Source organism: Manis javanica, chromosome 12 (assembly GCF_040802235.1).
Source record: "Manis javanica isolate MJ-LG chromosome 12, MJ_LKY, whole genome shotgun sequence".
NCBI lineage: Eukaryota > Metazoa > Chordata > Mammalia > Pholidota > Manidae > Manis > Manis javanica.
In genome coordinates, this window is record NC_133167.1 from 55,454,373 (window position 1) to 55,474,701 (window position 20,329).

At 37.1% G+C, this 20,329-nt stretch overlaps 1 protein-coding gene across 48 annotated transcripts in view; it reads left to right on the forward strand.

Moving 5' to 3' along the window:
• TTN (titin) overlaps window positions 1–20,329 on the forward strand; it is a 262,742-nt gene that overhangs the window by 163,924 nt on the left and 78,489 nt on the right. For all 48 annotated transcript variants that reach the window (XM_073218602.1, XM_073218615.1, XM_073218603.1 and 45 more), the window contains 35 exons: window positions 3,193–3,316; window positions 3,862–4,128; window positions 5,781–5,878; window positions 6,475–6,643; window positions 6,735–7,001; window positions 7,105–7,371; window positions 7,464–7,742; window positions 7,830–8,238; window positions 8,342–8,466; window positions 8,570–8,836; window positions 9,615–9,884; window positions 9,973–10,275; window positions 10,370–10,672; window positions 10,941–11,128; window positions 11,217–11,331; window positions 11,437–11,721; window positions 11,822–11,973; window positions 12,642–12,789; window positions 12,965–13,142; window positions 13,426–13,547; window positions 13,634–13,921; window positions 14,014–14,310; window positions 14,428–14,614; window positions 15,091–15,206; window positions 15,298–15,597; window positions 15,797–16,096; window positions 16,185–16,290; window positions 16,394–16,590; window positions 16,674–16,979; window positions 17,076–17,354; window positions 17,947–18,246; window positions 18,352–18,654; window positions 18,768–19,130; window positions 19,432–19,734; window positions 19,870–20,169. In XM_073218602.1, coding sequence (XP_073074703.1) covers window positions 3,193–3,316; window positions 3,862–4,128; window positions 5,781–5,878; window positions 6,475–6,643; window positions 6,735–7,001; window positions 7,105–7,371; window positions 7,464–7,742; window positions 7,830–8,238; window positions 8,342–8,466; window positions 8,570–8,836; window positions 9,615–9,884; window positions 9,973–10,275; window positions 10,370–10,672; window positions 10,941–11,128; window positions 11,217–11,331; window positions 11,437–11,721; window positions 11,822–11,973; window positions 12,642–12,789; window positions 12,965–13,142; window positions 13,426–13,547; window positions 13,634–13,921; window positions 14,014–14,310; window positions 14,428–14,614; window positions 15,091–15,206; window positions 15,298–15,597; window positions 15,797–16,096; window positions 16,185–16,290; window positions 16,394–16,590; window positions 16,674–16,979; window positions 17,076–17,354; window positions 17,947–18,246; window positions 18,352–18,654; window positions 18,768–19,130; window positions 19,432–19,734; window positions 19,870–20,169 — 8,281 coding nt within the window. The remainder of the gene's footprint in view (window positions 1–3,192; window positions 3,317–3,861; window positions 4,129–5,780; window positions 5,879–6,474; window positions 6,644–6,734; window positions 7,002–7,104; window positions 7,372–7,463; window positions 7,743–7,829; window positions 8,239–8,341; window positions 8,467–8,569; window positions 8,837–9,614; window positions 9,885–9,972; window positions 10,276–10,369; window positions 10,673–10,940; window positions 11,129–11,216; window positions 11,332–11,436; window positions 11,722–11,821; window positions 11,974–12,641; window positions 12,790–12,964; window positions 13,143–13,425; window positions 13,548–13,633; window positions 13,922–14,013; window positions 14,311–14,427; window positions 14,615–15,090; window positions 15,207–15,297; window positions 15,598–15,796; window positions 16,097–16,184; window positions 16,291–16,393; window positions 16,591–16,673; window positions 16,980–17,075; window positions 17,355–17,946; window positions 18,247–18,351; window positions 18,655–18,767; window positions 19,131–19,431; window positions 19,735–19,869; window positions 20,170–20,329) is intronic.

The following is a 20,329-nucleotide window of genomic DNA, read 5'->3' on the forward strand; positions in this document are numbered from 1 at the left end:
AAGTGCAACTGATGGTATGACAAGAAGGTGCTCTGTGGATATCTGCATGTATGAACAAATATTCTTCAAGAATTTTTAGAAAATAACCAGCTTCCCATTGCTAGATTGTCTATATCCAAGATTTTACCCATAATTAAAAACTGAGGTGATTATTCAGACAGGCCCGAAATACAATTTACCTAAATCGAGCTATAATTTGCTCCTCCAGACAATTGTGTGTTTAATTTTTCTTGATAATTCACCATTAATTTTGAATTCTTGAGATAAAAGATACAGAAAATGTCCAACATGGGTTAGAAATAAAGCACATGGCAGTAAAATATTCTGTGGCATTTTTTTCAGTATTTTAGAAATAATATCAAATGTGTCATCAAGGCATCAGTGCAAATCAAACTTTTAAGACTTAAAGGAATATAATTTTAAAAGGATTCAGATTAACAAAGAGCTACAAAGCTGACTGAAGTACTAGAAAGCAAATAAATGCCTTCAAAGAACTGCTCTAAAACAAAACAGCTAGTATCTTACCCAAATCTTTAATGGGTAATTCATTAACAGTCTTCTGGGAGATAAAGTCTTCCTGTTATACAGAAAATAATGACCAATTGGTCTCCTTTTATACTAGGATAGAAAAAACAACTGTGTTCAAATTGCAGCATGCAGATTAAGTTACATGAGGAATCCTTCCTTAGAGTGAGGTCTTCTGAATATTGAACTGCGTGATGGAAACATCTCTACCTTCAAGTTTGCTTTTTTAAAATATACATTTCTCCTACTAAGTGTGGCTTAATTGCTCTCATGTCTAAAGGCGTAGACATGGTTGACTTTTCAAGATCCATTCTAGACATCTGAGTTTATTACTTGCATATAGGAATACTGCTTAAGGACAAATGATATTATTCTTTTGCTACTAACTTTCTTTTGGTCAAATTAATAACTTTGTATTAAAAGATAAGACTCCTTGGTTCTGATATAAAAACTATACTATTTTAATTTAAAATGTAATAGTCCTAAAAATCTTACATTTCTTTTACACACCTACAAACACACACACACACATACACACACACACACACACACACACACACACACACACACACACACACACATATATATATATATATATATATATATATATATACCTCTTATTGTCACTAAACTTTTTTCTCAGATTGGGAAGTTTCAATTTACCATAATTCTACTAGGGGCTCTTTGTGTTGCTCTTGGCATAGGAATTTTAATCCTTTAGCCACCCAAAATACTTCAGCTTTTGCAAAGTAGCTTTTATATTACTTAAATGTCTCTTTTTAAAAAGAATTTAAATATATATTGTGAAGTAATAAAACCATTTTATTATACTGTGCAGGCTTTGTTTAAATTAAGCCTATCAGAAAAAACTCTATTAACAATTTAATTCTCATCTTCAGTTTGTAATATGTTTAGCCTCCAAAAACTACACCAACCAAACAAAAAACAGGTTATTGGAATAAGAGATCTAAAATAAATTTTAGAAATGAATTGTGGTTTTCTTTTCCCCTTTGGCCATCAGTTCAAGAAAGGGCTGCTAAATCCTAATTGGCCTTTGATAATCTTGTATTTAAATTTTAATAGCTTGGCACAGTCATAAAGACTATTATATTATGGCAACAAGTTTCTATTTTAAGTTAACAATATTTTAAAAGAATAATCTCTAACATTACCCTTATATAAACCACTACAAATATTCAGCATTCATTTTATTGATTTATTTTTATAAGGTACATGTTAGGTTCTCCTTTTTTTAAAAAAAACATAAGACACATTGCATACAAGCTACTTATTAAGAACCACTGTGTTCTGAGCCAAATTCCTGGTTACGAATATTCTAGAGTAGCCTTAGAGGAGTTCAGATGATTAAACAATGTGTTAATAGGTAAGATCTATCTGTGGGTATGTTAGAACCTGACATACTTTTTTAAATAATCCCAAACACCTCCAAAATTCATATTCAAAATTTGCATTGAAATGTCATTACAAAAGCATTATTTTTCCCATTCAAGCACTGTGTCCTTGAAGAAATAGCTGTCTTCCTAGGACATACCTTAATTATCTTCTAACTGCTTCTTTACCCACGCTACATTTTTGGCCTTTCTCAGTTATTAAGGTGTTTATATTAATAACCATGCCCTGCTCTTACTTAAGGAAAAACCTTTACATAAAACTTTATTCCTGATTCTTTCTTTGCACCAACATAAGAAAAACTTTTACATTATTCTGGACTCTAAGTGAACTCTTAAGCAGTGCAAAGTCAATCTTGATGATAGCATCTTATGGAACTGTAGGTGGTAGAACTAGGACATCCAATTGTCTTATCGTTACTGTCAGGATCACCCTGCCTGTAGTCTGATTTTCAATTGCGCAGGCCACAGTTGTGGGACCTAATGACAGCCCATACCTAGGCAGTGTGTTCTTTTTGAAAATTCATTTTCCTGTAGACTACCCCTTCAGACAACCTAAGCTTGCATTTATAACAAGAATTTATGGCCCAAATATTAATAGTAGTGGCAGCTTTGTCTCTGTATACTGCTATGTGAACAACTATAGCCCTATTTGGTATCTGATTTTCCCAGTCCTGAGGTGCAAATACATGAAAGGGAAGAAGAGTCAGCATCTTCATTTGCATCTTTTAACAAAATTAAGAAATTGTACAAGTTATTTTAACCACAGGATTAATTGACTTTCAAAATAATTTTAATTGCTAAAACAATGGGAAGAAAGTTCTAGCTCGTTGCATGGCAAACACTTTGCATTTAGAACATAAGGTTTACTCTCAGCTTACCATATGAAATCATTTTTTGCCCTTCCTTTCATGATTTAGCTTTTGTAAGTTCTTTTCTTATAACTATAAACTCAGTAGCAGAATAGAGGCACATACATATTTACATAAGTATAAATATAAATTTGCCTAGGCATTTCAACATAAAAGGCCACCTAGTAATTATTTAAGGGTAACTATAAAAGCCTAAGATTTCCTTAAAAGATTCCAAGCTATTAGTTAAAATCGTTTTCAAATATATATATATATATTATGTATATGATAAACAACTTGGAAAGCACCATTTCAAACTGTTCATCTAAATGAATTAAATGCACCTATAAATATTGGGTTTCTGTTTCATATATTCATAAACTGCACTTTTTTTTTCAAAAAACTAGGTTGTCACACGTTCAGATGGAAAGGTTCATACACTTACTCTCAGGGATGTAAAGTTAGAAGATGCTGGAGAAGTCCAACTAACAGCAAAAGATTTCAAAACTCAAGCCAACCTGTTTGTGAAAGGTAATTACAAGGTTTATTTTTTTTAAGCATGTATAATACAGAGGTTCATAAATAACAACAACTCTCAATTATCTTTATGTGATGAGTAGTGATCTGCGGATCACTAAAACCCACCAAAAGTCTAATTTTACTTCTTGGCCTAACAAAATAGTTCAGAGGCTCTTTTTAAAAAAAAAAGTCAAAATTGACTAAAACAGGTTTTATTTCTTCTTTCTGTCCCTCTTTTACTCCTCTTTCTGCTTTTATTGCATTCAATAAACAGCTGGAGGAAGAATTATCAAACTAGGCATCTGTCATTTTATTGACAGAGAGCTGGCTCTTCTCTCCTTCATGTTTCATAGTTTTAAAAAACACTTTTCCTCTGAATGTACAAATTATGATGAAACATCATTATTAGAGGAAAACATTTGAATGGAATCGGAACTTACAAATAAAACTTAAAAACAGAAAAATCTTTGGCAATACAAGAAGAAAGCTGAGCAGGTGCTGAAACTCTTGCAGAAGGAGAGGAAAAATACCTTGGCTAATGAGTATGATTCTTCCAGAACCCCCAGTGGAATTCACGAAGCCTCTTGAGGACCAGACGGTCGAAGAGGAAGCCACTGCAGTATTAGAGTGTGAGGTGTCCAGAGAAAATGCGAAGGTGAAGTGGTTCAAAAATGGGACAGAAATTCTCAAAAGCAAGAAGTATGAAATTGTTGCTGATGGCAGGGTCAGAAAGCTTATTATACACAGCTGTACCCCTGAGGACATTAAAACATACACTTGTGATGCTAAGGATTTTAAGACTTCCTGTAACCTGAACGTCGTGCGTAAGTATTCTTCTTACACAGGACTTTTCATTTCCCAACTCTTTAATAACAGTCAAACATTTTTTGCATGCCCTCTTGGTCTAACTGCATTGATAGAATTGCTTCTAACATAATCAATACTGACAAAACCTGATCCTTTATATGTTTAAAAAAAAAGAAAAGTCCTTCTGCTACATCTGGCCTGGTAAGGACAGATAGATCACTTTTCACTCCACTTCTCACTGAGCAGTGAGCAGCTGTGCTCTTTGTCTACATGGGGTAAGCCTACTGAAGGAATATCCTGATACAGATGAGGACAAATTGAATGAAAAAGGTGAGAAGGGGTTCATGATAAAAAAAAAAAGAAAGAAAGAAAGAAAATAAGGAAAAAAGAAAAGAAATGAAAGAATTTCCACTTCAAAGGAAAATGAACTTTCAGGTGTGAGGAACAAGGAGAAAATGAGCATGAAATTTCAGTCTGAATAAGTGCCTGCTAGAGGTCTGCTGTTATATGATAGAGCTCATTCGCATAATGCTCTCTCTGAGAGTAAGAACCCATGAGAAGATGGAGGGAAGCCTGGATTCTTTTGAGTTCTGTGAATGAAGAGAACTCTAATGGTTTTAGCATTACTTCTTCCTCTGATGAAAAATAGAATATCATTTTTTCAAAATGCCACACACTAGCTCATTTTTTTCACTCATTCATTTGTCCAGCCATAACATTTTTTCATTGTGTATTTTTTGTGCAATATTTGTTGTTTGGTTTAGTTGCTTCCCATCTATTAACAGCTACAAAACAATGGCTTTCATTGTGCTTCCATACCTCCTGTGCTGTTTCATTCTTTCCATTTCGTGGTTGCTTCACTTTAGCTTATGACAGAATAGCTTCCTGGATCTCCTGCTTCCCGCTGTCATCCACTTTGTGTCCCAGAATGTCATTGATCAGGAAAGGTCATCTTGGGAAATACCCACAAGGAGGCTGAAAAAAGGAAGATCAAGGGGCAGCTCTCCAATCTTATACATCTGGTGACTTAACTCGGGGAAAAATATGAAACAAGAGATGTAAAAAACCCAAACTCCCTCCCATGCAAAACACATTGCTTTTCGCATTAATAGATTTTATGCTTGACTTATATGTGACATTTTTGAAGCTGATAAAAGAGAAAAAAATGCAGAATGTATGTGATTTCAATTGCAGACTCATGCCTCTTAGCCATAGAAAAGACGGTTAGTAGTCCTTCAAACTTCATTATCATTGAACTCTGCTTATTTCTCAAAGATTATACTGGCTGCCTTAACTAAGATACTGTTTCTTTGCTACTGGTGTTTCTTTTGACAATAGCAACTTTCAACTCTGGAGCAGTATTAATGAAGATTCTTTTTCCTGCTGTTATTCAGAACGGAGCTGATGATCACTAGATAGCTAGATATAGAATTAGTTAGATATATAGTATGCCACATAATTTTATAAAAACTAAAGATATGTAAAAAGCAAAGTCTTATACCTGAGTGGCAGCTCCAAGTGATTTCAGGTAACAGGCTATCTAACTAGCCTGTTAGATAGAAAGGCTCTGCAAGAGACTCACTTTCTCTTAATATGTACATTACTTACAGTAATGTCAGAAAAAAATTCTAAAAACCTAATTTTGAATTCTGATCACCTTCTCTTATAGCTCCCCATGTGGAATTCTTGAGACCACTCACTGATCTTCAAGTGAAAGAAAAAGAAATGGCTCGGTTTGAGTGTGAAATTTCCCGAGAAAATGCTAAGGTCTGTGATTGTAAGGCTGCTATCTTGTGTTGTCAGTACTTTTGGTCTAGCCAAAATGAAAAATACAAAACACTGAATCAAACCCATCTCTACTTGTCACTTTACTTTTACTTTAGTTATGAAATATATACTTGATTAGTTTTTTCTTTTTAGTATCATTCATTGATTATTACTTGAAACACACTGGACTCACAATCATAAGAGTTAAATATTATTAGTTTGGACCACATAAAATTGCTGTTTTCTTATGTTAATATAATCAAATATCAGCAATTTCATATGTCTCAACTAAGTACTCCTTGCTTTGAGTCTCAGTTTACACATCTGGAAAACAAAGGAGTTGGTCTACATGATATCTAAAGCCCTCTGTGGCTCTAAATTTGTATGATCCCATTATTTTTAATAATCAATAATAGTATCACAGCAGCTCACTTAACAATAATTGAAGAATTTCTTTTAGTGTTTAGTTGTATTTGCATTTACTCCTTTGGTAGTTCATACTATAAAGTCTTGTTGGTTCAAGGTCTAGTTGTTTTAAAGGAAATGTGAAGAATAACAAGAAAACTAATAAAGGTATTTACTTATCTTGAATATAGGTTCAATGGTTTAAAGATGGGGCTGAAATTAAAAAGGGCAAAAAGTATGACATCATCTCTAAGGGAGCAGTGCGCATTCTTGTCATCAACAAGTGTCTCCTGGATGATGAGGCAGAATATTCCTGTGAAGTGCGGACAGCGAGAACTTCTGGCACGCTGACAGTACTGGGTAAGAGTGAAGTCTTCCTTTACAGAAATATTTGTGTTGGGAAAAAAACAGTGATATCCAATTTGACTCAATTTTTTAATTCTTCTTGCAGAAGAAGAAGCTGTCTTTACGAAAAATCTTACCAATGTTGAAGTTAGTGAAGGAGACACTATAAAACTAGCGTGTGAAGTCTCCAAGCCTGGGGCAGAAGTGATTTGGTACAAAGGGGATGAAGAAATAATTGAAACAGGAAGATATGAAATACTCACTGATGGACGGAAGAGAATCCTGATCATTCAGAATGCTCACCTTGAGGATGCTGGCAAGTACAACTGCCGACTCCCAAGTACTCGAACGGATGGCAGAGTCAAAGTACACGGTATGAGAATCACAGTGAATAACATTTCATTTCAACAAATTCGTACTTTATATTTAAGATACAAATGCTTACATTTTCAGTATTTTGTGACTTTTTCCCCCAGAACTAGCTGCTGAATTTATCTCAAAGCCTCAAAACCTTGAAATACTTGAAGGAGAAAAGGCTGAATTTGTCTGCTCTATATCAAAGGAAAGCTTTGAAGTGCAGTGGAAGAGGGATGATAAGACACTTGAATCTGGAGATAAATATGACGTTATAGCTGATGGCAAAAAGAGGATCCTCATCGTGAAAGATGCTACCTTACAAGATATGGGCACTTATGTAGTCATGGTTGGTGCCGCCAGAGCAGCAGCTCACTTGACTGTAATTGGTAAGTTTGCTTTTGCATCTTAGGTCTACTTACATTTGTATCTACCAGGTTGGTCCGTCTTTATAGTACAAAGTCTTATTGGTTGCTTTCAGAAAAACTCAGGATCATAGTTCCTCTTAAGGATGCCCGGGTAAAGGAACAAGAAGAAGTCACCTTCCACTGCGAAGTCAATACTGAAGGTGCCAAAGCCAAATGGTTCAGAAATGAAGAAGCTATATTTGATAGTTCCAAATATATCATTCTCCAAAAAGACCTGGTCTACACCCTCAGAATTAGAAATGCACGATTAGACGATCAAGCCAATTATAATGTATCCCTGACCAATCATAGAGGTGAAAATGTTAAGAGTGAAGCCAATCTGATAGTAGAAGGTAAGTCACATGGTATCAGAGATATCTTCAGTCAATTTGTATTATGAACACAATTAAAATCAACATTCTTCTTCTCCTTTACAACAGAGGAGGAACTTAGGATTATTGAGCCTCTTCAAGATATTGAAACAATGGAGAAGAAATCTGTTACCTTCTGGTGCAAGGTGAACCGTCTCAATGTAACACTGAAGTGGACCAAAAATGGAGAAGAGGTGGCTTTTGACAACCGTGTTTTATACAGAATTGACAAATATAAGCACTCGCTTATCATTAAAGACTGTAGCTTCCCAGATGAGGGTGAATACATTGTCACTGCTGGAAAAGATAAATCTGTTGCTGAACTTCTCATCATAGAAGCCCCTACAGAATTTGTGGAACACTTGGAAGACCAGACCGTCACTGAGTTTGATGATGCGGTCTTCTCCTGCCAGCTCTCCAGAGAGAAAGCAAATGTTAAATGGTACAGAAATGGAAGAGAAATCAAAGAAGGCGATAAGTAAGTGAAAATTTCTTAACCTCTATTTCTGTACCTGTATATACACTTTTGACGATTTAGTGGTCATTCTGCCAGCTAACTAATAACTAATTTCTTCTTTTAGATACAAATTTGAAAAAGAAGGAAGTGTACATAGACTCATTATAAAAGATTGCAGGCTGGATGATGAGTGTGAATATGCTTGTGGAGTAGAAGATAGAAAGTCTCGAGCTAGACTTTTTGTGGAAGGTACATATTAAGTGAAAGGACAATTTTAATATTAATATCAGTTTTTAAAAGTTGTGAGCGCAAATACAAATATGTTTGTATTTATTTCACATTCTCTTTTTAGAAATCCCTGTTGAGATCATCAGGCCTCCCCAAGATATTCTCGAAGCCCCTGGTACTGATGTTGTGTTTCTTGCTGAACTCAACAAAGATAAGGTAGAAGTCCAGTGGCTGAGAAATAACATGGTTATTGTCCAGGGTGACAAACACCAGATGATGAGTGAAGGGAAGATTCACAGGCTACAGATTTGTAATATTCAGCCCCGTGACCAGGGTGAATACAGATTTATTGCCAAAGACAAAGAGGCCAGAGCTAAGCTTGAACTAGCAGGTAAGTCCTTTTCTTTTCTTTTCAAATGTCCTCACAATATCATAGACATTGTGTAAGTTTCAGATGTCACTGTTAATTAATGAAGTAATACTTGTGAAAGCCTTTTATTTCTTTTAAGCCCTATCCAAGTGTAACTATTCTAATTTCTCTTACCACAAAGTGTCCCGAGTAAGAGGAAATTGCTAGCATTCCTCTTTACATGCCAGAACCTTGAACAATTCCTGGCATAGTGTGGCTGTTCATTAATTCCCAGAATTAACCTATTGCCCTAGGAGTCTTCCCAACAAACCAAAACTTAGAGAAAGCCCCATTATCTTCTACTTTCCAAACCCCTGTGGGGCCTATTAGGTCTGTTCTCATCCTGACCCAAGCTTCCAAGACATCCTTAGAGGTTGTCATTATGGAAAGCTATTAGTGTGCCTCTTCTACATAAGTAAAAGTTTTTCTGGTTTATCTAAAACTAAGTATGAGGTGCCTACTTTATTAAAAGAAAAAACAAAACATGTTTGCACTATATTTAGTCCTCTGTTATTATTAGTCCTCTGTTATAAATGAGCAAAGAATGAAGATTTTATGGTTTTATATCATCCTTATTCCTCTATACTCCTGAGTCTGATAATTTGCAGAAAAGCTATGAAAACTTTGTCAGTTAGGTTTACTGTGACATACTTCCAAGGTTATGTAACCAATATTTGCTAACCAATACATAGTAAAGAAGCTATGATGTAGCTGGACTATAACTCAAAAGCATTCACATGTTATTTTTCTCACTAACTAGCTGCACCTAAAATCAAGACAGCTGATCAAGATCTTGTGGTCGATGTTGGCCAGCCTTTGACAATGGTGGTGCCCTACGATGCCTACCCCAAAGCAGAAGCTGAGTGGTTTAAAGAAAATGAAGCTCTGTCTTCAAAAACTGTTGATACTACAGCTGAACAAACTTCTTTCAAAATTTTAGAAGCCAAGAAAGGAGACAAAGGAAGGTATAAAATTGTGCTTCAGAATAAATACGGAAAAGCAGAAGCATTCATCAATTTACAAGTTATAGGTAAGCCTGTGAATCACTTAGACTAGGCTAAGAAAGCACAACTGTAAGTGTGAAAACACACTAAAACATTTTTATATGTGCATTTCAGATGTTCCTGGGCCCGTGCGGAACTTAGAAGTGACAGAAACATTTGATGGTGAAGTGAGCCTCGCTTGGGAAGAACCCGTAACTGATGGTGGAAGCAAAATCATAGGTTACGTTGTTGAAAGACGTGACATCAAGAGAAAGACCTGGGTTCTGGCCACTGACCATGCAGAAAGTTGTGAATTTACTGTCACTGGACTTCAGAAAGGAGGAGTTGAGTACTTATTCCGTGTGAGTGCAAGGAACAGAGTCGGCACTGGAGAACCAGTAGAAACTGACAATCCTGTAGAAGCAAGGAGCAAATATGGTATGGAGTTTTTAAGTAAATTGTATACTAGCTTATCTTTGCCTTTTTCCCTGATACAATCCAAAGCCCATGTTTTTGTCTGTGATGAATGCAGATGTTCCAGGTCCTCCTTTGAATGTAACCATCACTGATGTGAATAAATTTGGTGTCTCACTGACGTGGGAACCACCAGAGTATGATGGAGGTGCAGTGATCACAAACTATGTCATTGAATTAAGAGACAAGACTTCTATCAGATGGGACACAGCCATGACAGTAAGAGCTGAGGACCTGTCTGCCACTGTCACTGATGTGGTGGAAGGACAGGAGTATAGTTTCCGGGTCAGAGCCCAAAACCGAATCGGAGTTGGAAAACCAAGTGCAGCCACACCCTTCATCAAAGTTACTGATCCAATTGGTAAGGCCGTCAAAAAAAAGGAAATAATTACTTCCAGAAATTAGTCCTGTTCGTTAAAATAAATCAAATTAAATAAAAATTAATGGAAAGGTAGAATGTCATAAAAATGTAAACAAAATCATGCAAATCCAGTTTGTGCCTACTTTTTTAATTCAGTGAAATCAGTAAACTTGATACATCAAAGGGGATGACAGAAATGGTTATAGCATTGTCTTAATAAATTGACACTGAATGGAAAGGTATGCTCCAACTCTTTCTTCTGCTCCAGGGAGACCAAGTCCTCCTGTGAACCTAAACTCCTCAGATCAGACTCAGTCATCAGTTCAGCTCACGTGGGAACCTCCTCTGAAGGATGGAGGAAGCCCAGTACTGGGCTATGTAATTGAGCGATGTGAAGAAGGAGAAGATAACTGGATCCGCTGCAATAAGAAACTTGTCCCTGAGCTAACTTACAAGGTAGGGTATTTGCACCTAAAAATACATTCAGTATGTGATCATGGATTGAATATACTTGATTTTTACAAATACTGATTCATAATTTCAGGTTACTGGATTACAAAAAGGAAATAAGTATTTATACCGTGTATCTGCAGAAAATAAAGCTGGTGTTTCAGATCCATCAGAAATTCTTGGTCCTCTGACTGCTGATGATGCACCTGGTAAATGGATATTTTATTTTAGATTTGGGGACAGCACATAGCTACTTGAGGGTACCAGAGACCTAAATATGGTACTGGAAACTCATTACTTTTTCTTCTTGATAGTTGAGCCTACAATGGACTTAAGTGCATTTAAGGACGGTCTGGAAGTTATTGTCCCGAAGCCTATCAATATCCTGGTTCCAAGTACAGGCTATCCAAGGCCAACTGCAACCTGGTCTTTTGGAGATAAAGTACTAGAAGCAGGGGACCGTGTAAAAGTGAAAACCTTATCTGCCTATGCTGAACTTGTCATTTCTCCAAGTGAACGTCCAGACAAGGGCATTTATACACTGACATTAGAAAATCCTGTGAAAGCAATTTCTGGGGAAATTGATGTCAATGTAATTGGTAAGGAACTAAAGTTTTTGCCATCTAAGGTGATTTGATAGTATTAACAAATATTGGTTCAAGCTATTGATCATATTGATTTCTCACTGCATTTTTTTAGCTCGCCCAAGTGCACCCAAAGAACTGAAATTTGGTGATGTAACCAGAGACTCAGTACATTTAACTTGGGAACCACCAGATGATGATGGAGGAAGTCCATTAACTGGATACATTGTTGAAAAGCGTGAAGTCAGCCGGAAAACATGGACTAAAGTGAGTTTTGAGCAGTGTTGCACCAACTCCAAAAAAGAGAGTGGGGGAAGTCCTAGAATACTGGGATGCCAAATAAAGTTCGTATGCTTTTGCCTTTACCTTGCTGAAAAAGTACCGAAATGTTTTCAAATGAATTGATGTTAATATTTCCTAAGGTAGTTAACTTTGGTATTAAGATTTGGTATTATTGCCTCATTTTGTGACCCATACCAAATTTTCAACTAGGTTTGTTTAAAAATAAAACAAAACTTACCTGCTCAGTTGGTACCTGATCACGTACCCAATATGCCCCTTCTAAGCTATAAGCCATTCTAAGGACACTCCTTGGTGGTCATCTTCTCCCCCATTAGATTACTTTAATTGGCTTAATCTCCTATTTTTTTCTCCTTAGTTTATTATACTCACTACTATTTTTTACCTTGGTTTAAAATCAAATTTCTACTAACCAACCTGCCACCTTTGGTACAAACTGTAAAACAGTTCCACCTTATATTAAGGCTCACATACTGTTGCATCTTACTTTGCAGTTTTTTCCCTAATATGAAATTAATATAAGAATAATCCTTAGCATTTGAAACAACTTCCATTGGTAACCCTACTCATGATAAAAATCTTTTGACTTGGGCAAAGGTTTTTTGGGGAAACAACTAATGAACTTAATTTCCCAGGTTATAGACTTGGTGACTGACCTAGAATTCACAGTTCCTGATCTTGTCCAAGGAAAAGAATATTTATTTAAAGTCTGTGCTTGTAACAAGTGTGGCCCTGGAGAACCTGCATATGTTGATGAACCTGTAAATATGTCAGTTCCTGCAAGTGAGTACCTTCTTATGATTCCTTACCTAGCCTCTTGTTGCCTGCTTTTGCTTTTAGAACCTAGAATTGAAGTTACGGGGGAAAGGCATGGGTTGGCAGTATGGATATTTCATAGATGGCCTAAGATTGATTCTCTCTTTAAAATGACTAAAATTTGACTCTCTCTAAAAAATAGCGGTACCTGATCCACCAGAGAATGTTAAATGGAGAGATCGAACAGCCAAGAGCATCTTCCTAACATGGGATCCACCTAAATATGATGGCGGCTCTCGCATCAAAGGATATATAGTTGAGAAATGTCCACGTGGTTCTGATCGATGGGTCGCCTGTGGGGAACCAGTTGCAGAAACAAAGTAAGTAGTTAAATTATTTGATACAAGAGTAAATGTTTCTTATTAATGGGTTGGAAAACATAACTATTAGTTGTCTCATTGAGAATTCCCATGGTGTGCCTGTCTGATTTTAAAAAGTGATGTTGAACTTATCCCCTACTCAAGGTTTTCATGAGTTACTATATTGAAGCAATTCAGAATTAACATTATTACCAGGGGTATGAATTTGGGAAAGATTACAAATACTACACAGAAGATAGGTTATCTGCATTAGAGTAAAATACCCTATTTTGTTTTCTGACAGAATGGAAGTAACAGGTCTTGAAGAAGGCCAGTGGTATGCCTACCGCGTGAAGGCCTTGAACAGGCAAGGTGCCAGCAAACCAAGCAAACCCACAGATGACATCCAGGCTGTGGACACACAGGGTATTTATTTGTCCTATTTTGTTATCAACCAGATCCCTGACTTTAATTCTACTTGAGCTTGCTGACATTATTCTTTTCCAATTCAGAGGCTCCAGAAATTTTCCTTGATGTGAAGCTCCTTGCTGGCCTTACTGTAAAAGCAGGAACTAAGATTGAACTTCCTGCCACTGTAACTGGAAAACCTGAACCTAAAATAACTTGGACAAAAGCTGATACGCTTCTGAAGCAGGACAAAAGAATCACCATTGAAAATGTTCCCAAAAAATCCACAGTGACTATTGCTGATAGTAAGAGAAGTGACACTGGCACCTACATCATCGAGGCTGTGAATGTCTGTGGTCGGGCCACTGCTGTGGTAGAAGTGAATGTCTTAGGTAAAAATGGGCAAACCCGTCCAACTACTTAAAAAAACAAAATGTGATTTTTTTTTTAATGATTTTTTCTGAGTGTGCAATGTCATTCACAGATAAACCTGGACCGCCAGCTGCTTTTGATATCACAGAAGTGACCAACGAGTCATGTCTTCTAACATGGAATCCGCCACGAGATGATGGCGGATCTAAAGTCACAAATTATGTTGTGGAGAGAAGAGCAACTGACAGTGAAGTGTGGCATAAGCTCTCATCAACTGTGAAGGATACAAACTTCAAGGCAACCAAATTAACACCCAATAAAGAATACATCTTCAGAGTTGCTGCAGAAAACATGTATGGTGTTGGTGAACCAGTTCAGGCCTCCCCAATAACAGCCAAATTTCAGTTTGGTAAGTTTTTTATTAATCAGTTAAGGAAAGAAAAAAGCGTGCTTGTGTAAAACTTGGATTTAGGTATCATATTTACAAATTGGACATATAACACTACATCATCATCCTGTCTAATAGATCCACCTGGACCTCCAACTCGCCTAGAACCTTCTGACATCACTAAAGATGCAGTGACCCTCACATGGTGCGAGCCAGATGATGATGGTGGCAGCCCAATCACTGGATACTGGGTGGAAAGATTAGATCCTGATACTGACAAATGGGTTAGATGCAATAAGATGCCAATAAAGGATACAACATACAGGTATACCCCGAATCTCTATCAAGATGTTAAAACATCAGTGTATATAAATTTTCATTCTTTAGCATTTCTTTTGATTATATATGATTATACAGTACTATAAAATTTTAGTATTTTTTACTTATATTTTCTATTAACACATGATTTTTGAAAGACATAAATTCCATTTAAGGACACACTTTTTAGTTTCTTACTATAAAGTATTAACTTCCTAGAAGTTTCTAAATGTTTTGGTCCTCCAGTATATTATGATAATGAAATGATCATTATGATGGATATTATAATTAGACTGATACATTTGACCAAATCTTAAGTGTGTAAGACTTAAAAGGCAGTTTTAAATTTACATTGAAATATTTTCAATTAAATTTCCAAATCAGTTTTTCACAATTTAAATAAATTCATTTCTTCTAAGTAAAATAAACAGAAATTTCTGCTTCTTATCATGGTATTCAACCAGCACTTTGTTCCTAATTCAGAGTGAAAGGTCTAACCAATAAGAAAAAATATAGATTCCGTGTGTTGGCTGAAAATCTTGCTGGACCTGGAAAACCAAGTAGATCAACTGAACCAATCTTAATAAAGGATCCCATAGGTATTATTTATATGTTTTTATGTGGTATTTTGAGTCTTATATTAACTCCTCTGACAAATCTAAATAATGATTTCATCTCATTGGCTTGCAGATCCTCCATGGCCCCCTGGAAAACCTACCGTGAAAGATGTAGGCAAAACATCATTAACATTGAACTGGACAAAGCCAGAGCATGATGGCGGGGCAAAGATTGAATCTTACGTCATTGAAATGCTAAAGACTGGAACAGACGACTGGGTCCGAGTGGCTGAAGGAGTTCCCACAACACAGCATTTGCTCACAGGGCTCATGGAAGGGCAGGAATACTCATTCCGAGTTAGAGCTGTGAACAAAGCTGGGGAAAGTGAGCCCAGTGAACCCAGCGACCCTGTGCTTTGCCGGGAGAAGCTATGTAAGTCACTCTTGATGTTTGGGATATTTAAATTCTTCTGAAGTATATCTGAGGTCTACAGAATGAGAAAATATGAAAAACTCAATACTAGGTTATTTCATCCTTGCTGTATGATTTCCCAGGAACTACTAGAAAAAATAATGAAGACTAAATACTGAACAATAAAAAATTGATTTTCCTTTCTTTTTTTCTTCTTCAGATCCTCCATCACCACCTCGCTGGCTTGAAGTTATTAATATCACAAAAAATACAGCAGACCTAAAGTGGACAGTTCCTGAGAAAGATGGAGGGTCTCCCATCACCAACTACATCGTGGAAAAGAGAGATGTGAGGCGAAAAGGGTGGCAAACAGTGGACACAACTGTCAAGGACACCAAGTGCACAGTGACCCCGCTGACAGAGGGCTCTTTGTATGTGTTCCGAGTCGCTGCAGAAAATGCCATAGGACAAAGTGACTACTGTGAAATTGAGGACTCAGTCCTGGCCAAAGACACATTTAGTATGCTAACTTAATCTTTGTGATACCATTTGTAGTGATTATCACTTTTTCCTCTGGTTTTTCTAACCATGGAATATTTTGCCTTCAGCCACCCCTGGACCACCCTATGCTCTGACAGTGGTTGATGTAACAAAACGACATGTTGACCTCAAGTGGGAACCACCTAAAAATGATGGTGGAAGACCAATACAGAGGTAAAACCTTAATTAACTCATAAAGAATAATTTACACTTTGCCAAAAATTCTTAATTTTGTTTCTTCTATTAATGCTAATGAAATACATTTCTATTTCAATAGATACATCATTGAGAAGAAAGAAAAGTTAGGTACCCGTTGGGTAAAAGCTGGAAAGACTGCAGGACCTGACTGTAAATTCAGAGCAACTGATGTCATTGAAGGAACAGAGGTCCAGTTTCAGGTTCGGGCAGAAAATGAAGCTGGAGTTGGTCACCCAAGTGAACCCACAGAAATCCTGTCAATCGAAGACCCAACAGGTACGTGACGCTGATTAGATCAAAGTTATCATCTAGGGCTTGGTGATCAGACTGTGAACATGAATGTTTCACTCTTCTTTCAGGTCCTCCTTCACCTCCCCTTGACTTGCACGTGACTGATGCTGGGAGAAAACACATCGCCATTGCTTGGAAGCCTCCAGAGAAAGATGGCGGAAGTCCTGTTATAGGATACCATGTCGAAATGTGTCCCGTAGGCACTGAGAAATGGATGCGAGTTAATTCTCGCCCAATAAAAGACTTGAAATTCAAGGTTGAAGAAGGTGTTGTTCCCGATAAGGAATACGTTCTGAGAGTGAGAGCTGTCAATGCTGTTGGTGTCAGCGAGCCATCTGAAATCTCCGAAAATGTGGTTGCCAAAGACCCAGACTGTAAGAACACAGTTTCTTTTATAACTAATAAAACAGGCCTTATTCATGCATTGCATTTTGACATACTGTTTTTTCCCCTTGAATTATATCTCACAGGTAAGCCAACAATCGATTTGGAGACTCATGACATTGTTGTTATTGAAGGTGAAAAGTTAAGCATTCCTGTTCCCTTCAGAGCTGTCCCAGTTCCAACTGTTAGTTGGCATAAAGATGGCAAAGAAGTTAAAGCAAGTGATAGATTAACGATGAAGAACGATCACATCTCTGCACACATCGAAGTTCCCAAGAGTGTGCATGCAGACGCTGGAATTTACACCATTACACTGGAGAACAAGCTTGGCTCAGCAACTGCCTCTATCAATGTCAAAGTCATAGGTAAACTCTCTTTGATGAAACACCAGGCAGTCTTCACACATTGGGATGATTAGTTAAATTTGCAGTGTTAGTATGGGTGGCACCACTGTAAAATAAATGTCCTTTCGGATTATTTCTTCCCATATGAGAAGCAAAGCAGTTCTCAAGAGATCAAATTGCTAGTTAAACTCTGATTAGACTAACTTTTTTCTGTTTTTTCTTTTTGCTGTTATTTTCATATGAAGTACAATTTAAATAAAAGATATAGCACACCCAAAGACTATATAAACAGCTGATATTCATTGATTAATTGAAGTTGTATTTTTTCCATTGTATTCTCAACCAGAGTTAGTAACACTTTCTCCCCCCTTCCCTTACTACACACAGTGTATGGAAATTTGTGAGGCTATTTTTGCTTGAAACAAAGACTCGGGGGAGCAGCTGACATTTAGTAGTTGGGGGCAAGGATGCTAAATGGCCTTCAGTGAAAGGGACAGTCCAGCACATCAAAAACTATCCCACACAAAATGTAAACAGTCCTATTTAAGAAAGAGTATACTATTAATATGCTGACTTTTCAGATTACAATAATGATCTATTTTATTGCTAATAGGCCTACCCGGACCATGCAAAGATATTAAAGCAAGTGATGTGACCAAGAGCTCTTGTAAATTAACCTGGGAACCTCCGGAATATGATGGTGGAAGCCCAATTCTTCATTATGTCCTTGAACGCAGAGAAGCTGGGAGGAGGACTTATATACCAGTCATGTCTGGTGAGAATAAACTATCTTGGACTGTAAAAGATCTCATACCAAATGGTGAATACTTCTTCCGTGTTAAAGCTGTCAACAAGATTGGTGGAGGCGAATATATTGAACTGAAAAATCCAGTCATTGCTCAAGATCCAAAGCGTAAGTTTGGGCACAGATGTAATACAGCTAGGATTTAGTAAGCAATTTTTTTTATTTTAAGAAGATGGGCTTCCCCATATTAACATTTTTTTTCTTGCTCTTCAGAGCCCCCTGATCCACCTGTAGATGTTGAGGTTCATAATCCTACAGCTGAGGCAATGACTATTACATGGAAGCCACCTCTGTATGATGGAGGGAGCAAGATAATGGGTTATATCATAGAGAAGATTGCTAAGGGTGAGGACAAATGGAAGCGATGCAATGAGCACTTGGTACCAGTCCTTACCTATACAGCAAAGGGACTTGAAGAGGGAAAGGAATACCAATTCCGTGTCCGAGCAGAAAACGCAGCTGGTATCAGTGAACCTTCTCGGGCCACTCCTCCAACCAAAGCTGCAGATCCTATTGGTAGGTTTTATTTAATGAGGTTACCATTTTCTCATTGTGAAATAAATGAGAGCAATGTTTTGTCAAATATTTTCACCTGAATTGAAAACAATTATGGCTTTTAATCATTACAGATGCCCCAAAAGTCATTATGAGAACAAGCCTCGAAGTGAGACGAGGTGACGAAATAGCACTTGACGCAACTATTTCTGGGTCACCTTACCCAACTATTACCTGGCTCAAGGATGACAAAGTTATTACACCAGAGGAAATTAAGAAGCGAGTAACACCCATAGTCAGGAAGAAGAGGGGTGAAGTTCAAGAAGAAGAACCATTTGTCCTGCCTCTAACAGAGCGTTTGAGTATTGACAATAGCAAAAAGGGAGAATCTCAGCTACGTGTCCGGGATTCTCTCCGACCTGACCATGGCCTGTTTATGATCAAAGCTGAAAACGACCATGGCATCGCAAAAGCTCCCTGTACTGTCAGCGTGCTGGGTAAGTAGATGCAACTATACTTCCCAATGGAAGAAAGTCTATAGAAGAGTCTCAGTAAATCACAAAAATAGAGAGTTCTGTGGGGATTTAAAAGCTCTGGCAAGGTATCCTCAGTCCCATTTTTTTCTCCTGGCTATGTAAAAGAAATGAAAGAACCTTGTTATTCATTAGCCAACTTGATCGAGATACACAGGTGTAGGAAAAATGGAAACCTATGTCAAAGGAGCATACTGATAATTACATTTTTTGTTGTAACCATTTCTTCACAAATTTTAATCACTGCTGTCTCTTGAAATATTAGATACACCGGGACCACCAATCAACTTTGTATTTGAAGATATTAGAAAGAACTCAGTCCTCTGTAAATGGGAACCACCCCTTGATGATGGTGGCAGTGAAATTATAAACTACACTTTGGAAAAGAAAGACAAGACAAAACCTGACTCAGAATGGATTGTTGTCACTTCAACACTTAGACATTGCAAATACTCAGTGACAAAGTTGATTGAAGGGAAAGAGTACCTCTTCCGTGCAAGAGCTGAAAATAGGTTTGGGCCTGGACCTCCATGTGTTTCAAAGCCACTTATAGCTAAAGATCCATTTGGTAAGATTCCTTTAGCATCTAAACTTTGCTTTTTTACCATATGTGTTAATATATGCAGTATCACAACTTGTAAATTTGAATTTTTTAGTCATCCTAGGAAATTAATTCAAACACCCTATTTTTTTTTTTTAACAGAACCTCCTGATGCACCTGATAAACCCATTGTGGAAGATGTCACCAGCAACAGCATGCTGGTGAAATGGAATGAACCGAAAGACAATGGAAGTCCCATCTTGGGTTACTGGCTTGAAAAACGTGAGGTTAATAGTACACATTGGACTCGTGTCAATAGGAGCCTTCTGAATTCTTTGAAGACCAAAGTAGAAGGCCTATTGGAAGGACTCACCTATGTCTTCAGGGTCTGTGCTGAAAATGCAGCTGGACCCGGAAAGTTCAGTCCACCTTCAGATCCCAAGACAGCACATGATCCAATCTGTAAGTAATTTCCGAATAAGTGGGGTGTACACTATGGTGACTATAATTAACAGTATGTGTTATATACTTAAAAGTTGTTAAGGGAATAAATCATAAATGTTATTGCTACAAAAAATTCTAATTATGTGAGGGAATGGAATTGTTAACTAACATCATTGTA